This window comes from Gossypium arboreum, chromosome 9 (assembly GCF_025698485.1).
Source record: "Gossypium arboreum isolate Shixiya-1 chromosome 9, ASM2569848v2, whole genome shotgun sequence".
Classification (NCBI taxonomy): Eukaryota; Viridiplantae; Streptophyta; class Magnoliopsida; order Malvales; family Malvaceae; genus Gossypium; species Gossypium arboreum.
The window spans coordinates 72180747-72202591 of NC_069078.1; the positions used below are offsets into that span (position 1 = coordinate 72180747).

The following is a 21845-nucleotide window of genomic DNA, read 5'->3' on the forward strand; positions in this document are numbered from 1 at the left end:
CCTGTAAAAATCTAAGTCATTTTCTGTAACCCCAGTTTTTTTATTACTAGCAAAAACTAAAATTGAATACTGAAAATGTTAAATTGAATTGTTAGCATTTTGAAAATAATCTGAAAAGATTTTTATATAACCAAGGGTCTATGATTCTGGCCTATCTCTATCCCTATCCCTGTTGAATATGTTAACTGTAAAAATTATAGATCTCTAAAAGTAAATAAAATTTTTAAAGGGTTTATAATTAAAAATATCTATTTTAAAGGTACGCCTATTTTTACTTTTGTAACTATTAACGGTGCTTTAAATATAAATATAAATATGGCAAAGGTAGTTATAAGTTTTACGAATTTATTTAAAATTTAAATTCAAAATTGGATTAATGTAAATTTTGGTATTCAAACTTTGCTAAATTAGTCAATGCTAGTACTTATCCATTTGTGGACCACATTCATAAATTTTACTTGCTAAACATTATACATTTCAATAACTAATAAGATTTTTACTCGAGGCACAAATGTCACATTGATAAGTAGGTCAATAAATATTTTAAAATATATAAAAATATATTTTTTAAAATTTGGAAATAAAAAAGTATAAGAAATTTAAAAGTATCAGAAAATAAAATATTTATAAAATTTTCAAAGATATTATATTTATATATCATTAAAAATTTTAAAAATCATAGAAAAATAAAATATAAAAGAATTTACAAAAAAATAATGAAAAAATTAAACATTGAAATTGAAAAGATAAACTTTAGAAAATTTTAAAAAACCCAAAAATAATTTTTTTTGAATAAGTTAACTGGGCTTTTATTAATGAAATCTTAAAAAAAAAACAAATACTCAAGATTTTCTTCTGGGCTCAGGTCTGTATAGATAAACAAATAAACGAAAATGGGCATACTTATTGTTTTTAATACTAAGCTCGTTCGTGAAACAAATAAGAAACTGAATGTAAAAACAAAAGAATTAAAAAAAGGAAACCTAATTGATATTTCCCAGTCAAATCGAACAGTTTGCCCAGTAATTACTCATATCATCTTTTCATGTCAATCAGCTGCGCCTGTTCAAAGATAGCATTTCTCAAAGATTTCCATGTACCTGCTATCCTTGACTACTCACTTCTTCATCCTAAAAACGATTTCAATTCGGATTTTCTCTCCATCTTCCTTCCGGATCTATTACTCTAAGGACCAGTGCTTCCCCCACCAGTTATGATTCTTCCCTTTTCTCTAATACTTCTTTTGCTAGTTTATGGGCTTGAGTATTCTCCGATCTATGGATAAACTGGAAAGTAACCTCTTGAACACTGGTTCTTTTTGTCTGTATATCTTGAATAATCAACTAACTTGTCCATTTCTGTCGATTGGCATTTTTAACGACTGTTTTCGAGTTCCCCTTTATTGTTGTTGTAGTTAACCCTGTTTCTATTACTAACTTGATGGCATCTAATCCTGCATGGGCTTCTGCTACGAACCGGAAGGGAATATTTTCATGAAGAATTATCTTTGAGCCTTTTAATACACCCAGCTGGTCCCGAACCACTAAACTCGAAGCCGATCTATAATTTCTCTTGTCGAAGGCTGCATCAAACTATATCGTTGTACTCACTGTCGCCACTGTTTGGCCATGAGCTTTTTCGGTAATAGAGGTAAGCTTTTTCTCTCGGATCCCTTCCAATTCTACTATGTAGCTTCTAATTTTCTGAGCCAGATCCCTATCTGAAATGTTTTTCCTTTCATGGGCATACTAATTTCGTGAGCTCCATATAAACCATAAAGCGCAGTAAAAAATCTGGCACTGTACCTTTGTACTCTTTTCGGAAACCCATGTTAGCCATTCCCATAAATTTCGATTCATATGAGTTGTAACCCAAGAGAGGTTAATTGTAACACCCCCTAACCCCAAGCTGTTACCAGAATAGGGCTACGAGGTATTACCAGACTTATACACTAACGTTTATACAAAACCGAGTCATAAACTTTACATTTCAAATCAATATTCAACAATTTTCATCATAAAGTCCCTAATATGGGTCTACGGGGCCCAATATATGTTTTAAAAGTGATTTGGGACTAAACCAGCAACTTTGGAAATTTTTGCTTGAAGATAGGGGCACACGCCCGTGTGGCTTAAAACATGCCCGTGTGGTCTGCCCGTGGGGCTCAACATGGCCGCGGGGCTAGGCCATGGGCAGATTCATTTAGATTTTGACTTATTCACACAGTCTGGGCACACGCCCATGTGAGTTGGCCGTGTGAAAACATGATTTTTGACCATTTCTAAGCTATTTTCACATGCTAAACACATATTTCATACCCAAACATATACTAATAGTTCTTAAATCAAATATCATTCATTATTCCATTCAAAGTTAGCAAATATTCATTCATTCACTTAAATACCTCTTAAGAATTATGTACCACAATTCATAACAAAATTTTACAACATTAACATACTAGTCAAACTCGTGTAAGTTTAACTTCCAAAATATGCATATTTCATTCCATCCTTCAATAACTTTTATGTTTATACTCTATCATATACAAAATAACACCTTAACAACCTAGGTACATGCCATTTTACCAAAAGAAAAGTATTCACCACTTTGAGTCCGGGATCGGCTTGGATGCTGAGTCCTTAGCTTTCTTTCGTACCTAGCCTGCGCACGGAAACAAACCATACGCTGAGTATGCACTCAGTGGTATTTCTATAAACTAATACTTAAATCATTAATAATAAGCTATGTATATACTTTGTAACATAACTTTTTACTTCATAATCTTATTAGCTTCATCACTTGCCTTTAACTTATAACTCTTAGATGTTTTTAAGCAATTCTTTTTATACTTTTCATATCATTCAATATCTTTCAATACTTGTATAACCGTCACAGTCACATAATCAATAGCAGTCAGTCTTTGTATTTAGTACTTTCATTACCCCTATTAACATAACTCGGACCTGAACGGATACGCGGATTCAAGTCTAACCTACACACCAGGGATATAATACAGTGTTTCATCGGTTGAAGCCGGAATACACCATAAGGGTAACAGTATTAGTCATGGTACACATAGTACCTTTTCGAAACAAATCCAAAACAGTCACAGTCATAATTAGGTACAGAGTACCTCTTCGGAATGAATCCGGAACAGTCACAGTCTGGCGACACATAAAGTGTCTCATTGACACAGAGTCGGAATATCCCTAACTCCACTGATCCTATGGTATGCCAACTATATCTGAATAGCCCGACGTTGTTAATAGGGTTTTCAGTCAACTTCCAATTTTTAAATTTTCATTCTTAATTTAATTTTACTTCATTTCAATATTTTTTTCATAATAATTCACATGTAATTCAATTCCAATACAGTAGTAATAACAGTTTCCATCATGTTATTCATATACATTCTAACTAAAAAAAAAAACAATTACATTGTATTAAAACATTAAGCATAGTTTATGGAAATACAAACCGAATTTCTCGAATTTACTCTATATCCCCATTCACTTTCTCCTTTCCCTTTTTCGATGATGTTTCCGGTGCTATGTTGGCTACATAAAATTAAACATTTAAAATTATCAATATATATTATTTAACAACACATTCTTTAATTTCCATGTAACTTTTACTAAAATTCCAATTTAGTCCTTCCACCATAACCGTTCTTTTTCTTCAAAATAAATTCTATATTTTCATTCAATTATCATTTTAAACTACCCCAACTCTTAAATTTCAGCATAAAACACTAATTATAACATCTTCTCAATTCAATCACTATTATTGCAAGACCTATATTTTCTTTCACAATTTAATCCTTCTCCCACTTCTAACTTGAATTTTCATCAAATTAACACTTAATTCTTCCATTTATTCAACTTAATCAACATCTAAAAATTCAATAACTTTCTAAATTTCAATATAACTCAAATAGTATTCTTTCCTAGGATTTCATAGACATCAAAATTACAAGAAAAGGGATCAAATTGACTTACCAATCAAGCTTGGAACTCCAAAACCGTAAATTTTCCTTTTCTTTTTCTTTCTTTCTTTCCCTGCTCTGTTTCGTTTTTCATTCTTTCTTTTATTTCTTTCTTTTATTTTATTTAATTACTTTATTATATTATATTATTATAATATATTTTAATCATTATTATTATTTTCTTATAATATAAGTAAATACACATGTTTATTACATGTGTACCATTTAAATTTTACACATTTTATTTATTTTTACCATACATTTGTCACCTTATGGTCTAATTGCTAATTTAATCCCTTGAATTTTCTCTATTCTACAATTAAACTTTTACACTATATTCAATCTAGTCCTTTCACTAAATTAACCTTAATTCAAGCTAATTCACTTAACCAAAGTCTAATTAACTACACTACTAGCTTCGTAAATATTTCTAATAAATATTTACGAATTTATTTTGCAGAAATTATAACCTGAAATTTCAATTTTTCGATGACCTTAAAATTTGGGACGTTACATTAATGCTTTAATTTCGATTCAAAAAACTTGAAATCATTCTGACATTGTCTCAAAAAAATTCATATATCTCATAATATAAAATTGTTTTACTTACACTGTTTCTTCTATGTAAAACTAGGCTCAATAGGTTTTAATTTCATATTTTAATTAACATCTAATTTAATTTCTACAATTTTTGGTGAATTTTCAAAGCCAAACTTATATTGTTGTCCAAAACTGATTTAGTGCAAAATGTTGATAACTAAGTTAGTAACACATTTCTTTTCTTTCTCTACAATATTTCCCATCACTTCCTCTTATTTCCCTTCATTAACATATTAAGAACATAAAAATTTATATAAGAAAACTCTACTTTAACATTATTTTCATGCTTTTTCAATAATATCAAACTTAAAAATATATTGAAATCTTGATATTCTTACCTTATCATATTGATTTCAAACTTTAACTTGATTTTCTGTCTCCTCCAACTTTTGTTTTCTTGAATCCAAGGTGGTATTCTTGTTCTCCATAATCTCCTTATCACTTTCACTCAAGTTGGAAAGATGGGAGGATAATCCTTTTATTTTTTTTCTTCTTCTTCTTGTTTCTCTCCTTCTATGCTGGCCATTTATAATAAAATATTAATATTTATCTAATTAAATAATTATAAAATATCATCAAATATTTCCAATATCATCATTGCCTTCTAGAATTCTCTCTCATGCTAATTGATTATTTTGCCCTTTATGATCTTTCAAAATTTTATCCTTAAATAATAACTTAATTTGGTAAATTTACAATTTAGTCCCTTATATTTTTTCTACTTATTCAATTTAGTCCTTATTCATCCATTTTCCTTAATTTCTCGATCCTTCCACCTTTAAGATATTTGCACTATTGGCCCTTCACTTCAAGTTTTCCATATTTATATTTGTGCCACAAAACTTCACATATTTACAATTTAGTCCTTCCTTAATTTAATACATCACGTCATGCTTCTTGATTTAACTTTCTTTGATATCTTGCAACTTTCACTTTCTTTGATCTTATACCTTATTTTTTAATATTTTATTTCATATTATTTACGACCAATGGGGTTTGAGGATGTTAAATACTTCTTAAACTTCTAATCTAATACTTTATAATTTGATCCAACTGGATATTTGTTTTTCTATTTCTCAAAATAAACTTTAATATATTTCAAATTAAATAATCTTCTTAACATAATTATGATTCTGTTAAAATAATGACTACTATTCCATAAAATAATTTATGAGAAAATATATTTAATATTTATTTATTCAACAGTTCACTATGACCAAATGATTTATTTATATTTTGAACTTCAAAAACATAAATTCATTTCCAGGTCATTTTCATTCTTTTTTTTTTCATTTTCATTTAGGAGAAAACCATTCATTCTATATGATTCCATTTATCCATTTTTTATTTTCAGTTTGGAGAAAACTATAATTATTTCCAAATGTTTCACATTTCTCCATTTTCACCATTTCTATTCATTTTTGTTCATTTGATTCAACATGCAATTCATTTCTTGTTTTAACGAGCTATCAGAAGGACCAATTGAACATATGCAATTAGAGCTCAAATGATTTATAATAGTGTTTCAGGTTTTCTCCTATTAATTATAAATTCATTTAGTCACTATTAAGTATGACTCCTATTTCAATCAAATTTGAGAAATAATCTTCTAGTTAAACTTTGTTTATTTGTTTCATCAAACTCTGATTAGTTTAGATTATTTTATTATTATTTGACCTATGAATTTAGCCTATAAATAGATTATTTTACAACATTAGAAAATACACCCATTAGAGATTAGAACTCATATTGATGGAAAAAACCTCATCCGCCTTGTGGAAAAGATTAGAAGCTATTTATGCGACTAAGTCTTTGGCTAACTATTTAGTATTGAAACGTCTATTTACATTTCGCATGAACAAATGTGAGTTTCTTAGAGATCACATCAGTCAATTTTTTACTCTTTTAAATGATTTAAATAATGTTGAGGTTCGGATTGACGATGAAGATTAGACTATGCTATTATTGTGCTCTTTACTCTATTCATACAAGTCTTTTAGGGATACTCTGATTTATAGTAGAGACAAACTCTGATTCGAAGATGTAAAAGGTCATTTGTTGAGTAGAGACAAACTCGACAATGAGTTTGGTTTGGATAGTAGGGCAGATAGGCAAGCTTCCATTTTAGTAGCATCAAAGAATTGAGACAAAATGTGTCGATATTATAAAAAGTTAGGTTATATCAAAGTAGATTGTTATAAATTGCGAAATAAAAGAGCTGCTTAGAGTAACGGAGAAGATGTAGCTAGTGCTAATTTGGCTGATGAAAACGGTGATGATTTCTTGTTAGTGTCAACGAGCGAAAGCTCTGAGCTTACATCTGAGTGGATTCTAAATTCGGGATGTTCTTTCCATATGTGTTCCAATAGAGAATAGTTCTCTACATACTGTTTAGTTGAAGGTAGAGTTGTGCGCATAGGAAATGATTCATCCAGTAAGGTAATTGATATTGGTACTGTTAAAATTAGAATGCACGATGGGATGATTAGGACACTCTCAGATGTCAGGTATGTACCTGATTTACGAAAGAATCTCATCTCTATGATTATTTTAGACTTGAAAGGATGCAGAATCAACATTAAGTCAAGCAACATTAAGGTATCTCGTGGAGCTCTCATTTTGTTAAAAGGTAAAAGGACTAGCAGTCTTTATATTTTGAAAGGTTCCACAGTGACCGGTGAAATCGAACGTCCCTCGTCTGTTACGGATTCGAAATCAACTAGTTTGAAGCGGAGGCAACTTGGTCATAGGAGGAAAAAATGTATGACTGTTTTGTTGAAGAGAGGTTCTCTTTTGCATACAGGTTTTGAAAAGTTAGGGCACTGTGTTCGTGAAAATCAGACTCGGGTTAGTTTTGATTTGGCAGTGTACAAGTCGAAGGCTAGAAGTCTTCTAGTTTCTAAGCACAGGTTCGACTCAGTTAATTCTCTACATAGTTCAAGATAGGCCCGTGGCGGGCTTTGGCAATGATGGCATTGTGGAAATATGAGTCAAGGTGGAGATTTGTTAAGTATGACTCCTATTTCAGTCAAATTTGAGAAATAATCTTCTAGTTAAACTCTTTTTATTTGTTTCTATCAAACTCTGATTAGTCTAGATTATTTTATTATTATTTGACCTATGAATTTAGCCTATAAATATGTTTTTTTACAACATTGGAAAACACACTCATTAGAGATTAGAACTCATAACACATTTAGAGAATTTTGTATTTACATTTTGAGGGTTCTTTGTTTTCGGGTTTTTGGGGTTTAGTTTTTATCTCTATATTTTATACTCTTTGTTCTTTTGCCATTATAGTGTAATTATCTTTGCCCATGGTTTTTTATCCTCTTTGGAGGAGTTTTTCCACATTAAATTTGTATGTCCAATTTCTCAATTTCTTCCGCTTTTTTTTCCTTGTTCGTTGCTTAATTGGGTCGATCCCCAACAATCACAAAGTCATTCCACTATAATAGAGCTCTCCCTAACGGTATACCATTACAAAAGTAATATGATCAGTGCTCGTCCAATGACCTTTTCATAAGTGTGATACCTTCATAAGATATCTTTAATCTTTTTGGATGTTTTTAAAGTATTTTAAGTTAGGGAATAAATTATATTAGGATCATCCTAAAAAGTATAGTTTTTAGGCACCAATAAAATAGTGTCACGTCATTAAATTTTAAATATAACAAAGTATTATTATACACTCATCTATATCTAATATCTTCTCCAACTTAATTTAACTTTAATTAAATAATTAGTTTTTTAAATTATAAACAAACATAATATCTTCTTTTACAAATTTTTATCATTTTGTTTTTTTCATAAGTTAATCATTTTTTATATTTTTGTGCAACCAATTTAAAAAAAACATTAGTAATTTTTGTGCAAATTTTTCCATGTAATTGACACACAATTTTGGTAATTATTTTTCAAAGTTTAATATTTAGGGTTCGAGTTCAAGGTTCAAGGTTCATGTTTGATTTAGGGTTATGGGTTATGAGTTTAGGGTTCGTGTTATAGGTTACAAGTTTATGGTTTGGGTTTGGGGTTTTAAGTTTGGGTTCAGGGTTTATAACTATATATTTAGTGTTTAAGGTTTTGGGTTCGGGGTTTGGGGTTCAGGGTAAAAAAATCAAAATTACGTGTCAATGACATGGAAAATTTATTAAAATATCATTAAATATTTGGAAAAGGACCATGAATAATGTGGTGGGAAGGTTCTATAAAATAATTTCTCTATGGATGAGTGTATAATAATTTCATGTTTTTAAAATTTGATGATTTGGTAAAATTTTATTGGTACCTAAAATCTTAGTTTTAGGATCATCCTAATGTAAGTTATTCCATTTTAAGTTATTTAGGATTTTGTGTTTCTTAGTTAATAAAAAATTTAGTTTAAAACTACTTTTTATTTAGATTAATTAGAATTTCAAGATACTTTAGAGTTTTATTTAGATGTAATTACTTAGCCTAAATAAAAACGCTTTCATTGTTCATTAGCGACAATTGTTTTTCATTAATAAATTTTTTAATTTTGGAGTTAGTTTCTTTTGTACAAGATTGCCTTCTTGTAATTTTTAGAAAAGCTTTTCTTCTCGATTTTCTTTAAAGAGTTGTGAGATTATTTATTGGAGAGTTGATTGGGGTCATTAATTGGGTTCCTTCTCGATTTTTTTGGTAAATTACAATAATAAGGCAAAGCTCAAACAACAAACGTGACTATCGCGACTCAAACTTAGGCCACACTTCGGACAATAAACACAATTGACTATCAGGCCATCACATGGGGTTCATACCATATATATATATATATTTAAGAAAGAATGTGTATGAGATTTAATGCATTTAATAGATAAAGTTAAATTTATTAATTTCCATTTTATGGAAATATATGATGAGTATTAAATTTAAATTTATTAATTTGTAAAAAATGCATTTAATGTAATTAAATATTTTGAAATTCACACCATAAATGAAATGAAAAAATATAAACAATACACGTGTATTCCAATTTGGAATGGTTCATAAAGATGTGGAAAAATTGCCTTAATTTTGTTTAATAAAATATGAATTTTATTTTATAACGTTTCACAAATGTTTAAAAAGTATAGGGTTACATTTTCTAAAATTCTATAGATGTTAACGTTGTTTTGGTTTAATAAAGGCTTAATAGTATTATAAGTCCTTAAAACTTTTCAAAATAAATTAATTAATTCATTTTAAAATTTTTGTACTCAATTGAACCCTTGAACTAATAAAACTTGTTAAATAGGCCATTTGACTAACATTAACCATTAGTATTTTAACGACAATGCTGACATGGTTGTTAACAAACGACATATCAGCAAAAATAAAAATTTTAAGACTCAAATATATATATTTTAAAATTATTTTTAAAATAAATACACAATGGATTTGAATAAAAGGTTGTTCAAGTTCATTTGAATTGGACACCCATTTACCTAGATACATTTTAGAATTATAAAAAACGTAAAAAATCATTAAAATTTAAAAATTAAAATTTTAAAAATTATTAGAAATTAATTAAAAATAATAAAATTTTATAAAATTTATAAAAATACTTTATTATTTTTATATTTTAAATCATAAAACAAACATCAACAACTTATATTATAAAATCAATATTAACAATTTTTGTTATATTTTTGGTTCTCATTTTTCAATTTTGCAAATTATATTAGTCAAATAATTTAATCAAAATGAGAAATTTTTTTATAAAATTTTATAAAATGTAACTTAATTGTTTATAGAATTTAATGGTTTTAATTAATTTCTAATATTTTTATAAAATATATTTTCTAAATATTCTGTGGTTTTAAATAAGTTAATTTTTTATAAATTTTATAAAATTTTATGGTTTTTAATTAATTTCTAATAATTTTATATTTTTATAATTCTAAAATAAATCTCGACAAATAGTTGTCCTAATTCAAATGAGCATAGGACAACAAGTTATCCAAATCCATTATGTACTTATTTAAAAATTAATTTAAAATTTTTTATTTTATATTTTTTGATGTGTCGCTTGTTAACGGCTACATTAGTGTTGTCGTTAAATACTAACAGTCAACGTCAGTCAAAGAATTTATTTAATCACTTTTATTTGTTTCTTGGCTCAATTGAATGTAAAAATTCAGAGAGATTTAATTAATTTAAAAAATAAAAACTTGAAGGTTTATTTTACCAACAAACCTAGAAAAAATATGATTTTTGTTAATAAAATAATATAGATGTTAACAAAAAATTTCTCGTGGATTACATTTCTTATAATTATTATGTATCTATATTAAAATTTTATTTTATTCATATATACTCGTAAAATTATTTATCTTTAAAAATTATCTATTTAACTTTTTTTAATTCATTATGAACTCTCTTTATTTAACTCATTTTCATATTTCTTGAAATTTACTAAATGTGATCACAAATTAATATCAGATATGATATTGAAAATAATTACCAAAATTATGTGTCAATAATAGGGTGAGCATTTAATCAAATTGAGTGAATTTTTTGAGTTTATTTAGTTCATAAGTCCTATTTTATCATTCTAACTCAATTTCAAATTTTTTGAATCGAGTAAAGAAAAATAAAATTCGAGTCAAGTCGAATTGAATCGATTGAAATTGTTCTAGTTAAATTTAAAAAATTAAACATGTTAAATAAAATATTATTACAATATAAATAATTTCATGTTAGAGCACATAAATTTGAAATCATATATATTTGATAATATTTTTCAAAGCAAGATAATAATAAAAAGATACTTGAGTATGATAAATTTGAATAATTAATTAGGTTCCAAAATTATTATTTTGAGAAAATTTTAAAATCTTAACTTTTATACAATTTTAGAATTTTAATAAAATTTATATATATTTTAAAAATATAAAATTTAAATTTTTATAAATATTTTGAATTTTAAAATTATTTTGAAAATTTGAAAATTATTTTGAATTTTTTATAATTTTGTGGAGAGAGACAAATTTGCTTATTTTTAAAGTTGATAGGGACCAAAAGATATTTACACCAATTTATTATTCGAATTTTTCGAACAATGAAATTCAACTTGACTCGAACTTGAAACTCGACTTGAGTTGACTAGAATAATTTGAATAACTCGATTTGATTAACTTGAATTTTTTTCGATTGTTTCAAATCGAATCGAGTTTTACTCACCCCTAATCAATGACATGGAAAAAATTGTGTCAATTACAAAAAAAAAAAATACTGAAAGATAATTAAATAATTAGAAAGGAATTATGGATAATGTGGTGAGAATGGTTCGTAAAATAATTTCTCTACGTATATAACTGTTATTTATTTTAATTAAAAACTATAAATAAGAATAAATAAGAAAAAAAATTTTTTTGATAAAAAAATACTCTGTTTATTGGTTCGTGATTATTTTAATAAGTTTTCTTTTTTTTTTTACTATAAATTAAAAGGATAAATGTATTTTAGAAAATTTTAAAAGGCAATAAAAATTCAAAAAAGGAGAGAGGTGAGGTGTGGTGAGCTGACTCAGGTGACTGAGCCTCTTCTCTCTCCTATTTTCCCTCTCTTTTTGCCATCTCTACTTCCCTTGCTACCTTAGGTTTCTCACTTTTTCATTTTCCTTTTTATTATTGTAACTTTTTTTAAGAAAAGAGAAAAATTCAGAGCTTCTTCGCTCAATTTAAATCAGCTCTCTCTCAGCTATATTCTTACAATCTCTTTTAGAATATTTCAAAGAAAATGTGGCTTTCTGGAGTTGATTTATTCATGGTTTTCTTTTCCCAATTTTGATATTTATATTTTTGAGCAATTTATATATTTTTTCTTTTACTTTTTTAAAAAAATAATTTTCTTTTGCTTTTGGTTCTGGAAATCCGTAATAACTAACTAGGTATTTAGGGTTTTGGATGAGCTCTGCAAACTCCCTTGATCTTCAGCTCATTCTGGTAAGAACAACTTTTCATTTCGATAGTTATATTTTGATCAAGTTGATGGTTCAGTTTGTAGATTAATCTACTAAAAAATTAAATGAAATGTAAACAAAATTTTGAGCTTATTTGTAGAAATGATATCCCATATCCAATTCGTAGAAAATAAAAATAAAATAGAAAGGGCAGTGAAAAATGTGATTTTCGGAACATATTGCCAGTTGTGATGATCAAATTTTTAAGAATTACTCAGAACCTTTCTATAGAATGCTCGGCGTATCGAAAATAAATAAATAAATAAATAAAATCATCCTATTTTGTTATAATATATTGTTTATCAAATTTTATTGATAAAAATAGTATAGTAGAAATCATGCCACTCTAATGGAGTAGGTTTTTATCACCACTATGGTTCACATTAATAAGTGCAAAGAACTATTAGAAAGTAGGGTTGAGAAAAAGAATCGAGAAAACCAAAAATCAATTGAATTTTGGTGTTTGGTTTGGTTTTTATTAGATTCAGTTTGGATATTTGTAAGCCTATTTGGTTTGGTATTCTGTTCATAAGTTAAAACCACAATCCTTCTAATTGAAATTTATTTTTCATTATATAAAACAAATATTTTATTTCTAAAATACTGGAAAAGTTAATAGAAAACAATATAATTTTAGAATTAAAAAATGAAGTAAATTGATCTCAACTAGTGGCACTTTCGTTGTGTCCATTAGAGATTCTATTAAATTAATATTATATATTTTCCGTCATTTTGTGTAAAACAAATCGAACCATAATCATCTCTACTAGAAAAACAATAATATTACACTAAAATAGATGCATTTAAGTATCATCCTAGGTATTTTGTTTTTGGTGCTGAAGAAATCTTTATTTTTGGGTTTTTGGAATATGAAAGTAGAGGCAACGGAGTAATGCGGAAAGGTCAGTCTGATTTGTCATTAGTTGAAGAAGTTGGTAGGAGAGGCAACATGAGAGAAAGCTGTCATTTGAAGAAAGGGCCTTGGACTTCAGCAGAAGACGCGATTCTGGTGGACTATGTAAAGAAGCATGGTGAGGGAAATTGGAATGCTGTCCAGAAACACTCTGGACTTTCACGATGTGGGAAAAGCTGTCGCCTGCGTTGGGCAAACCACCTAAGGCCGGATTTGAAGAAGGGCATGTTTACTCCAGAGGAAGAGCGTCGTATAGTTGAGCTACATGCTAAGTTGGGAAACAAATGGGCACGAATGGCTGCAGAGGTTGGTATTGCTTTTGACTTATTCAATATAATAACATATCGCTTTTAACTTTCAAAGTTGGTTTGGTAGCATACAGCATTTGCACTAATCAACAAACATATGCAATCTCTGATTTTGATGTTTATTTCGAGAGATGGTGATTCTTCCTTTCTCATGAAATGTTCTAATTGATGCTTGTGAATGGTCAATTTTTGCAATGTGCAAAGTCATTTTTCCTTCACCTTCCTTATTCTATCCTGATATGTGAAGACTCAAAACTTATGGCTTAGACAATGATTAGCATGCTTCCATGGAGAGTTAAGTGCACGGGATTTATTGATGCATAGTGCACATGATAAACTTGCTTAAGAACTAGTTATTCTATGTTTTGATAAATTCATTTTAGTTGAATGAACATCCTGGTTTTTGGTTTGGTCCAACCAAGGATTGTGGCTATGATGGTCATAAATCTTCTTCCTTTGTTGCAAAAGAAATTTATGAAGCCGGAAATTATTAGGTTGAGTGGAATATCTGAACAACTGAAAAAATTAAAAGGAGTTACTAAGAATCCTATCCTAATCACATGAATAATTTTAAACACAAATAGACTACAATGGCTAAGGTAAAATAGAAACTTTAAATAATTAAGTAAAATTAGATGCTCCTGCATCATTCTCCCTTGGTTAAGAAAAAGTTGTTTTAGATGCAAAAACTTTGACCGCTTCCACATGAACTTCAGGATCAAGTTTCCTCAACTCATCTTCTACAATCCAAATGCTTTTGCAAGTTGGTTTTCCCACCCACTTTATTAGGAATCACATGTAGGCATCAAGAACTTCTTGGACGACCTTACTTTACCTTGTTGCCTCCAACTCTTTAGTTGTTACGAACCCATTCAACTTGTTGATTTTGGATGTCGTCGTCTCCCTTTAAGGGTGTAAAGTATACCTTTTAACCCCTTTATGAAAAGAATATGTATTTTCTTCAGTGAAATGTTGCATATTATGATCAAATAACCAAGGTCGAAAAAAGATAACATGCATCCATCAGCACAAGATAACACAAAGCCTTGTCACTTACATCACTACCTATAACAAATTTGATGAAACATTCAAATTTGATAGATATCTAAAGATATTTCTCAACCTACTGAATTTTGTATGGACACGAGTGTTCTCCTTAGGTAACTTTAAAATGTTCATTGTTCTTTTAAGATATGATTTTTTGAACTCCCACTATTAATAATTGCATCACATACTTCAAACTGCAAAAACTAGGAGTTCTAAAAATGCTTTGTCTCCTCCAATTTTGTGGGATGTTGTCATGTACCTTCTAACCATCAATGAATCCCTTTGTATTGGGTAAATATCTACGTTATCATCATCTTTAATATGATTATAATAGCTGGATCAGATAGTTCTTGGCCTTCTTTATCATGTTCAATTAGGTTCACCCTCCTTTTTAGGACAAGCAAAATATGCATGCCCTTTGTCAACATAACTAAAACATTTGATTTGAGTGTCATTGTTTGCCCTACTAAAGTTGGATTGTGTTCCACCCCGTAACTAGCTCTTCCGTATATCACCTTTGTTGGTTGCACTTCCTTCATAAACCTTATTTGAGGGAGTTTCCTGACCATTATAATTGTTTGGGAGGTGCCATTTGCCATGCTAGATAAAGGTTTCCTTGCACTACGGTGTAAAACTTGTTTCTTAGCTTGTAAGCCATATTGTCAGTCATCATTTAAATTACACGAACTATATTTTGAAAGGGGTTGTTAGCCTCTCCCTCATCGAGTTCACCTTCAAAACCACATTTTGGCATGACCAAAGGATTGTAGGCTTCTTTTAGAATCTTCATATTGTTGCAAAGCTAGTATAGCTTGCGACAAATCTTCAATCATATGCCTCATCTTTGACAACTCTTTTTCTTGGCTTTGATTTTCTCTTGACCTTTTATATGTCCATTCATGGCTTAAAAGTGATTTCTAATATAAGTTATAGGATCTAATTAAGCTCTGATACCAAAATTGATGTCGTAAATTATTAGGTTGATTGAAAAACCTAAATAGCTAAAAAAAATTAAAATGTCAATTCTTCTATCATAGTCTCATCTCTGACAATTCTATTTGTTGGCTTTGATTTGCTCTTCATTGATCTCTTGTATGTCCAATCATGGCTTAAAAGTGATTTTCAATACAAGTCATAAAATCTAATTAGACTCTGATACCAAAATTGATGCGGTAAATTATTAGGTTGAGTGGAAATTCTAAATAGCTAAAAATATTAAAATGCGACAATTCTTCTATCATATGCCTCATCTCTGACAACTCTATTTCTTGGCTTTGATTTTCTCTTACTTTACCTCTTGTATGTCCAATCATGGCTTAAAAGTGATTTTCAATATAAGTCCTAAGATCTAATTATGCTCTGATACCAAAAATGATGTGGTAAATTATTAAGTTGAGTGGAAAATCTAAATAGCTAAAAAAATTAAAATGGGACAATTCTTCTATCATGCGCCTCATCTCTAACCACTCTATTTGTTGGTTTTGATTTTCTCTTCCTTGACCTCTTGTATGTTCAGTCATGGCTTAAAAGCGATTTCCAATATAAGTCCTAGGATCTAATTAGGCTTTGATATCAAAATTGATGTGGTTAATTATTAGGTTGAGTGAAAAATCTAAATAGAAAAAAATTTTAAAATGCGACAATTCTTCTATCATGCCCCTCATCTCTTACAACTCTCTTTGTTGGCTTTGATTTTCTTTTCCTTGACCTCTTGTATTTCCAATCATAGCTTAAAAGTGATTTCCAATATAAGTCCTAAGATTTGATTAGGCTTTGATACAAAAAATGATGTGGTAAATTATTAAGTTGAGTGGAAAGTCTAAATAGCTAAAAAAAAATAGGAGATACATTAACATAATTGAAAGGATGGGGTTTTAGGTTTTTCCAACAACCTACGGTTAATAATTTGATGAATCTTTAATATTGAAATTTGATAGGTATCTCAAATCCTTCTTAACCCTCTGAATTTGTATGGACATGGGTGTTTCTCATTAGGTAACTTTAACATGCTCATTGTTTTTTTTAGAATTTTTTTTTTAACTCCCATTATCAATAATTGCATCACATACTTAAAAAACCCCAAGTATACGAGTTCTAAAAATGTTTTGTCTCCTTCGATCTTTATTTTCTCTTTTGTGGGATGTTCATTAACTTTCCAATCATCAATGATTCCCCTTCAGTATGATCATCATAGATGTATCAGACAGTTGGCCTTTTTCATTATGTTCAATTAGGTTCACCCTCTTTTTTAGGACAAGCAAAAGATGCATGTCCCTTATCAACACAACTAAAACATTTGATTTTATTTTATTGTCAATGTTTGCCCTACTAAAGTTGGATTGTGTTCCACCTTTCAACTCACTCTTATATCACATTTGTTGGTTTTTGTTGCACTTCCTTCATAGACCTCGAAGAAGCAGTTTCCTTATCATTGTAACTATTTTGGGAAACGTCATTTACCTAACTAGATAAAGGTCTCCTTGCACTATGGTGTAAAACCCTTTTATCAGCGTGTAAGGCATATTGTCAAGAATATTCTAAATTACATTAACCATATTTTAAAAGGGGTTATCAACCTCTCCCTCATTGGATTCACCTTCAAGACCACCTTTTGACATGTCCAAAGGATTGTAGGCACCTTTCAGAATCTCCATTCGGGTTTCCACCTGTCTATGTCGTTGCAAAGCTTGTACAACTTGCGACAATTCTTCAATCATACATCTCATCTCTAACAAGTCTATTTGCTGGCTTTGATTTTCTCTTGACCTCTTGTATGTCTAGTCGTGGCTTAGAAGCGATTTTTAATGTAACTCCTAGGATCTAATTAGGCTTTGATACCAAAATTGATGTGGTAAATTATTAGGTTGAGTGGAAAATCTAAATAGCTAAAAAATTAAAAGGAGATTATTGCTGTAATTGAAAGAACAGGGTTTTGGGTTTTTCCATTAACTTACTGCTCAAGGGCGTAGCCAGGGGGCTGGCATGGGCCCCGATCCCCCCTAAAATGTAAAATTGCATTTTAGACCCTTAAATTTTTTTAAAAATTTTAAATTAGTAAAGGTAAAATTTCACTTTTACCCCTCTAAAATTATAAAAATTCAATTTAATCCTTTACAAATTATAAAGATATATAAACTATAAAAAATTAAAATTTTATCCGCCCCCCTAAAAAAATTTTCTAGCTTCGCCTCTACTACTGCTAATATAATTCTCTTATTGGAAAAAACTAATCCTATTAACCATTTAGAATATTTATACTAAAGCCTCTTACTAGTAGTCCTATTAACCTTCTAGTAGTATATTTATACTATGACTCTTATTAAGAATCCTATCTAATCACTCAACACATTAAATATTTAATAAAATACTTTTAAACATAAATAAACTCCAATACCTATAGTAGGACAGAAAATTTAAATAATTAAACGAAAATGATGCTCATGTATAATTTTATTCCTTGTTATGGAAATTTAAAACTAGCATAAAATAGTTAATAATGTTAAGGAGGACAATATATGAGCCGCAGACGAAAAGGTTGGTAGCTATGTATATATGCATATATGTACCTAGCCAACATCCCATTTCATATTTTTTCCCTTATGTATATTGTACTGCTTATTCTAAGCTTGTAAGTTTTATTCAAGCATCTTTTAGGGGCATGATAAGCAAGCTCTTCTCATACGCATGTTCTGTTTAGTTTCTTTCTAATGGTAAATTTTCTTTGAAACAAAATCATGTGCTATTTTCTTATTATTTAATTCACTTTTATAATCATTCCCTCCCTTTATTTTCTCCAGTTGCCTGGACGAACTGATAATGAGATAAAGAACTTCTGGAATACAAGAATTAAGAGACTGCAACGTGCTGGCTTGCCAATTTACCCTCCTGATGTGTGCTTGCAAGTAAATTTAAGTCAAGAAGAGAGTCATAACGTGGTTTCAACGCCAAATCAGGACTCCTTTGGTTCCAATCTCGTGCAGTCAGATGCTTTTGAGATTCCACATGTGGAATTTGAGAATTTAGAGCTCAACCAACAATTTTTATCTTATTCACCCGAACTTCTCAACATTCCTCCAAAAACTATTGGTTTGTCCAACGGTTATGGCCATGTGTTCCCAATGGCATTCCCTCCGAAGCATCTTCAGGAAAGTGTCAGCAACTATATGTCATTGCCCAACCAAATGACTGATTTTGCTTGCAAGGAAAATTTTGATGAGCCCTACAAGTCATCTTCTCCATATGATTCTGATTTCAGTACCAATGACCAATCATCATTTGGTATACCTCCTGGCAGTGATGCCCTTCTAAATAGTAATTTCTCTCCTTCTGAGCCCTTGTCCGGGCCTATGAACTTGGAGCTCCCTTCATACCAATATTCAGATAATCAACAAGATAGCTGGGTCAATTCTTCAGTCCCGCTACCTTTGGTTGAGTCTGTTGATACTCTGATCCAGTCCCCTCCAATGAAGCGGGCTAAGTCAGAATGTTTTGCACTACAAAACAGTGGTCTGCTTGAAGCTGTACTTTACGAGTCAAAGAAGCTTAATAGCTCAAAGGATGATTCTCGTCAGCAGTCTTCTAATTTGATGCTTGACGATGTTGCTGATTTTCACCTGAAGGATTGTGAATTAGAATTCGAAGCACACTGCGACCCGAATTCTCCTTCAGCTCTTTCTGCTGCATCCGTTCTTAGTGAGCACACTCCTGTTAGTGGAAGCTCATTGGATGATGAATCACAGTTTGTTGAGAGCATTCTGGGTGAGAAATGTTCTGCAACCGATGAATTCTGTGGCATGAATTAATAATATTTTATATTAATACTATTCGTCGTGACTCATGCAGGAGGCAACGGCAAGAATGAAACTCCGAATCATATGGCTATTTCTGGACTAGATGATTTTCTGGGACGTGGTCAGTTTGGTCATGACAATGGGTGCGTGAACGATAAACCCATTGTAACAGATGTTATAGCGGCTCTTCTCGGTGAAGATACTTGCTGTGGCAACTAGCAAACTCGTCTTGTATTCGAGGTGCTTGCATTTTTTGTCAACCTTCTGAAAATCATTGAAATTGCTTGAAACTTGAATTGCCATTATGATATTTTCCTTGCTGCCGGTGGAATTTTTAAAGATTTTTGTCAATTTGTGAACTATTGGAGGAGGTGTTGGATAAGTTTTTATGGAACTACAATTGTTTCGTCATTGAACTTTTGATTGACATTTGAAGCAGATGAAAGTGGTGGTGCCAAGTGCGTTTATGGCACTCTGAACAAATTGGCTGATGTTGGATGTAGCACTTGAAGTAACAGATTGTGCGAGTTTGATTTTCTATGGTGCTCAGTTCACGAGAGAACATGATGCTCAAAGACCAAATTGATTGCAAACATTCATATCAGCGGTGTAAGTCTTACTATTTTAGTGACATTAATTGCACCTCAATTCGACAATGAGAGTTTTATCTTAGCTTTTGCGATTAGATGAAAAAGCATTTTTTATTGTAAAAGTATAGTGTTTTTCATTGTTTCTACAATAAAAAAACATATTTATTTCAAGTCTTTTTCCACCGTAATGAAAAACAGTTTTATAGGTTGAAAAGTACTTTTGAAGTTAGACTTTGATTTCAAATTAAAGAAAAAATTGATAATAAGCCATTTTAAAACCAAATTATTTTAAACTCAAGTCAAATTTTTAGCTTTTGGTTTTGAAAATTTGTTTTTGAATTTATTTTTTCATCTCTCATTAAATATTTTACTTTATAACATAATGTCTAAAATTATCATTTTATTTTTTAAAAGTACTTCTTGACAATAATAGTAAATACTATCAAAAATTTAAAAGTATATTTTAATTTCTTTTTACAATTTTTTACAGTATTTTTATATGTAGTGAAACTAATTAAACATTTGAGTAAGGCAAGTGTACCTATCAATTAATAGTATAATTACGGTGATTAAATATATCGTCTTTACGAAGACTAAAAATACTAATATTACCATCTTTTATTATTTAACTGAATAATTTAATTGATTAATTAAAATTAAAATTAACTAATTTAATTAACTAACGAACACAACAAAATACAAAATACAAAAAAATCAATTAACAATCAATAAGTAAAATAATATCTAAGAAAAAATTCATTTACATTTCATCTGTCACTAACCTAAATTACGCAATTTATTTACTTAATATTTTGATCCGTAAAAATATTTAAATTATGCAAATATCTCTTTCGACCATCAGATCAAATGGCTCTAGGTTGATTAATTGAATTTTTAATTAAAACCCTTATTATCGCATTAACTTGTGCTATGAATTTTCCTCTTAGATTTGACTCAAATTCAGTAGATTTATGTCGACTTATTTCTAAAATTGCATGCAACTTTATTCAACTATGTAAGATCCATAAGTTTTTACCCAAATAATATAAAAAAAATAAATATTTACTGATATAGAATAGGTTGATCATTATTTAAAAAACTATGCAAAAGGAACAGTAGATCACTCGTGTGGCTTGAGCAATCATCGGCACCACCCTCAATTGCTTGTAATAATTAGTGAAATGATTTTTTTAAATAAATTTTTTTATGGTGCTGTTTGAGCAATTAGCGGCACCTGTATCATGTACCTAAAAATATACTAATATTTTATACTGTCAGCTTGAAAAATATATTTTTTAATGGTATCGTCGATGTGTCAAGCAGCACTGGAATAAATTAATAATTATTTTTTAAATTAAAAAAAAAAGCCAAAATAAGAGCCTATATATTTTTTGAATTTGCAACTATGGGTAACATGGAGTTTTTTTTTTTTTTTAACATAATCTTAACCTCCATAAAATAAGTAGTGATGACAAATAAAGCACTAATCACAAGTTAGACCTCGAGCCCCTCATTACACTGCCCGAGACAAATAAAAGAAAGGAAAAATTGCAAGCAATAGGAAATGAAAAGATATAGCAGAAACAAAACAAACACAAGCCCAATCATTGCTTCCCTTCAAACCCGATGAAAACCCAGCCGTA

The 21845-nt window shown here is 29.5% G+C and overlaps 1 protein-coding gene across 13 annotated transcripts; it reads left to right on the forward strand.

Moving 5' to 3' along the window:
• Positions 1-936: 936 nt before the first annotated feature.
• LOC108454040 (transcription factor GAMYB-like) lies at positions 937-20416 on the forward strand. Of its 13 annotated transcripts, XM_053019133.1 has the most exons (7): positions 937-1210; positions 1483-1650; positions 12483-12537; positions 13431-13773; positions 18620-19580; positions 19665-19852; positions 20052-20416. In XM_053019133.1, exons 4-6 carry the CDS (start codon positions 13447-13449, stop codon positions 19829-19831), a joined length of 1455 nt encoding a protein of 484 aa, XP_052875093.1. In that variant the 5' UTR covers positions 937-1210; positions 1483-1650; positions 12483-12537; positions 13431-13446; the 3' UTR covers positions 19832-19852; positions 20052-20416. The 13 variants fall into 13 exon arrangements, with proteins under 13 accessions (XP_052875093.1, XP_052875091.1, XP_052875095.1 ...); XM_053019131.1 differs by having other exon boundaries at positions 937-1650; XM_053019135.1 differs by having other exon boundaries at positions 937-1650; positions 13434-13773.
• Positions 20417-21845: the final 1429 nt, after the last annotated feature.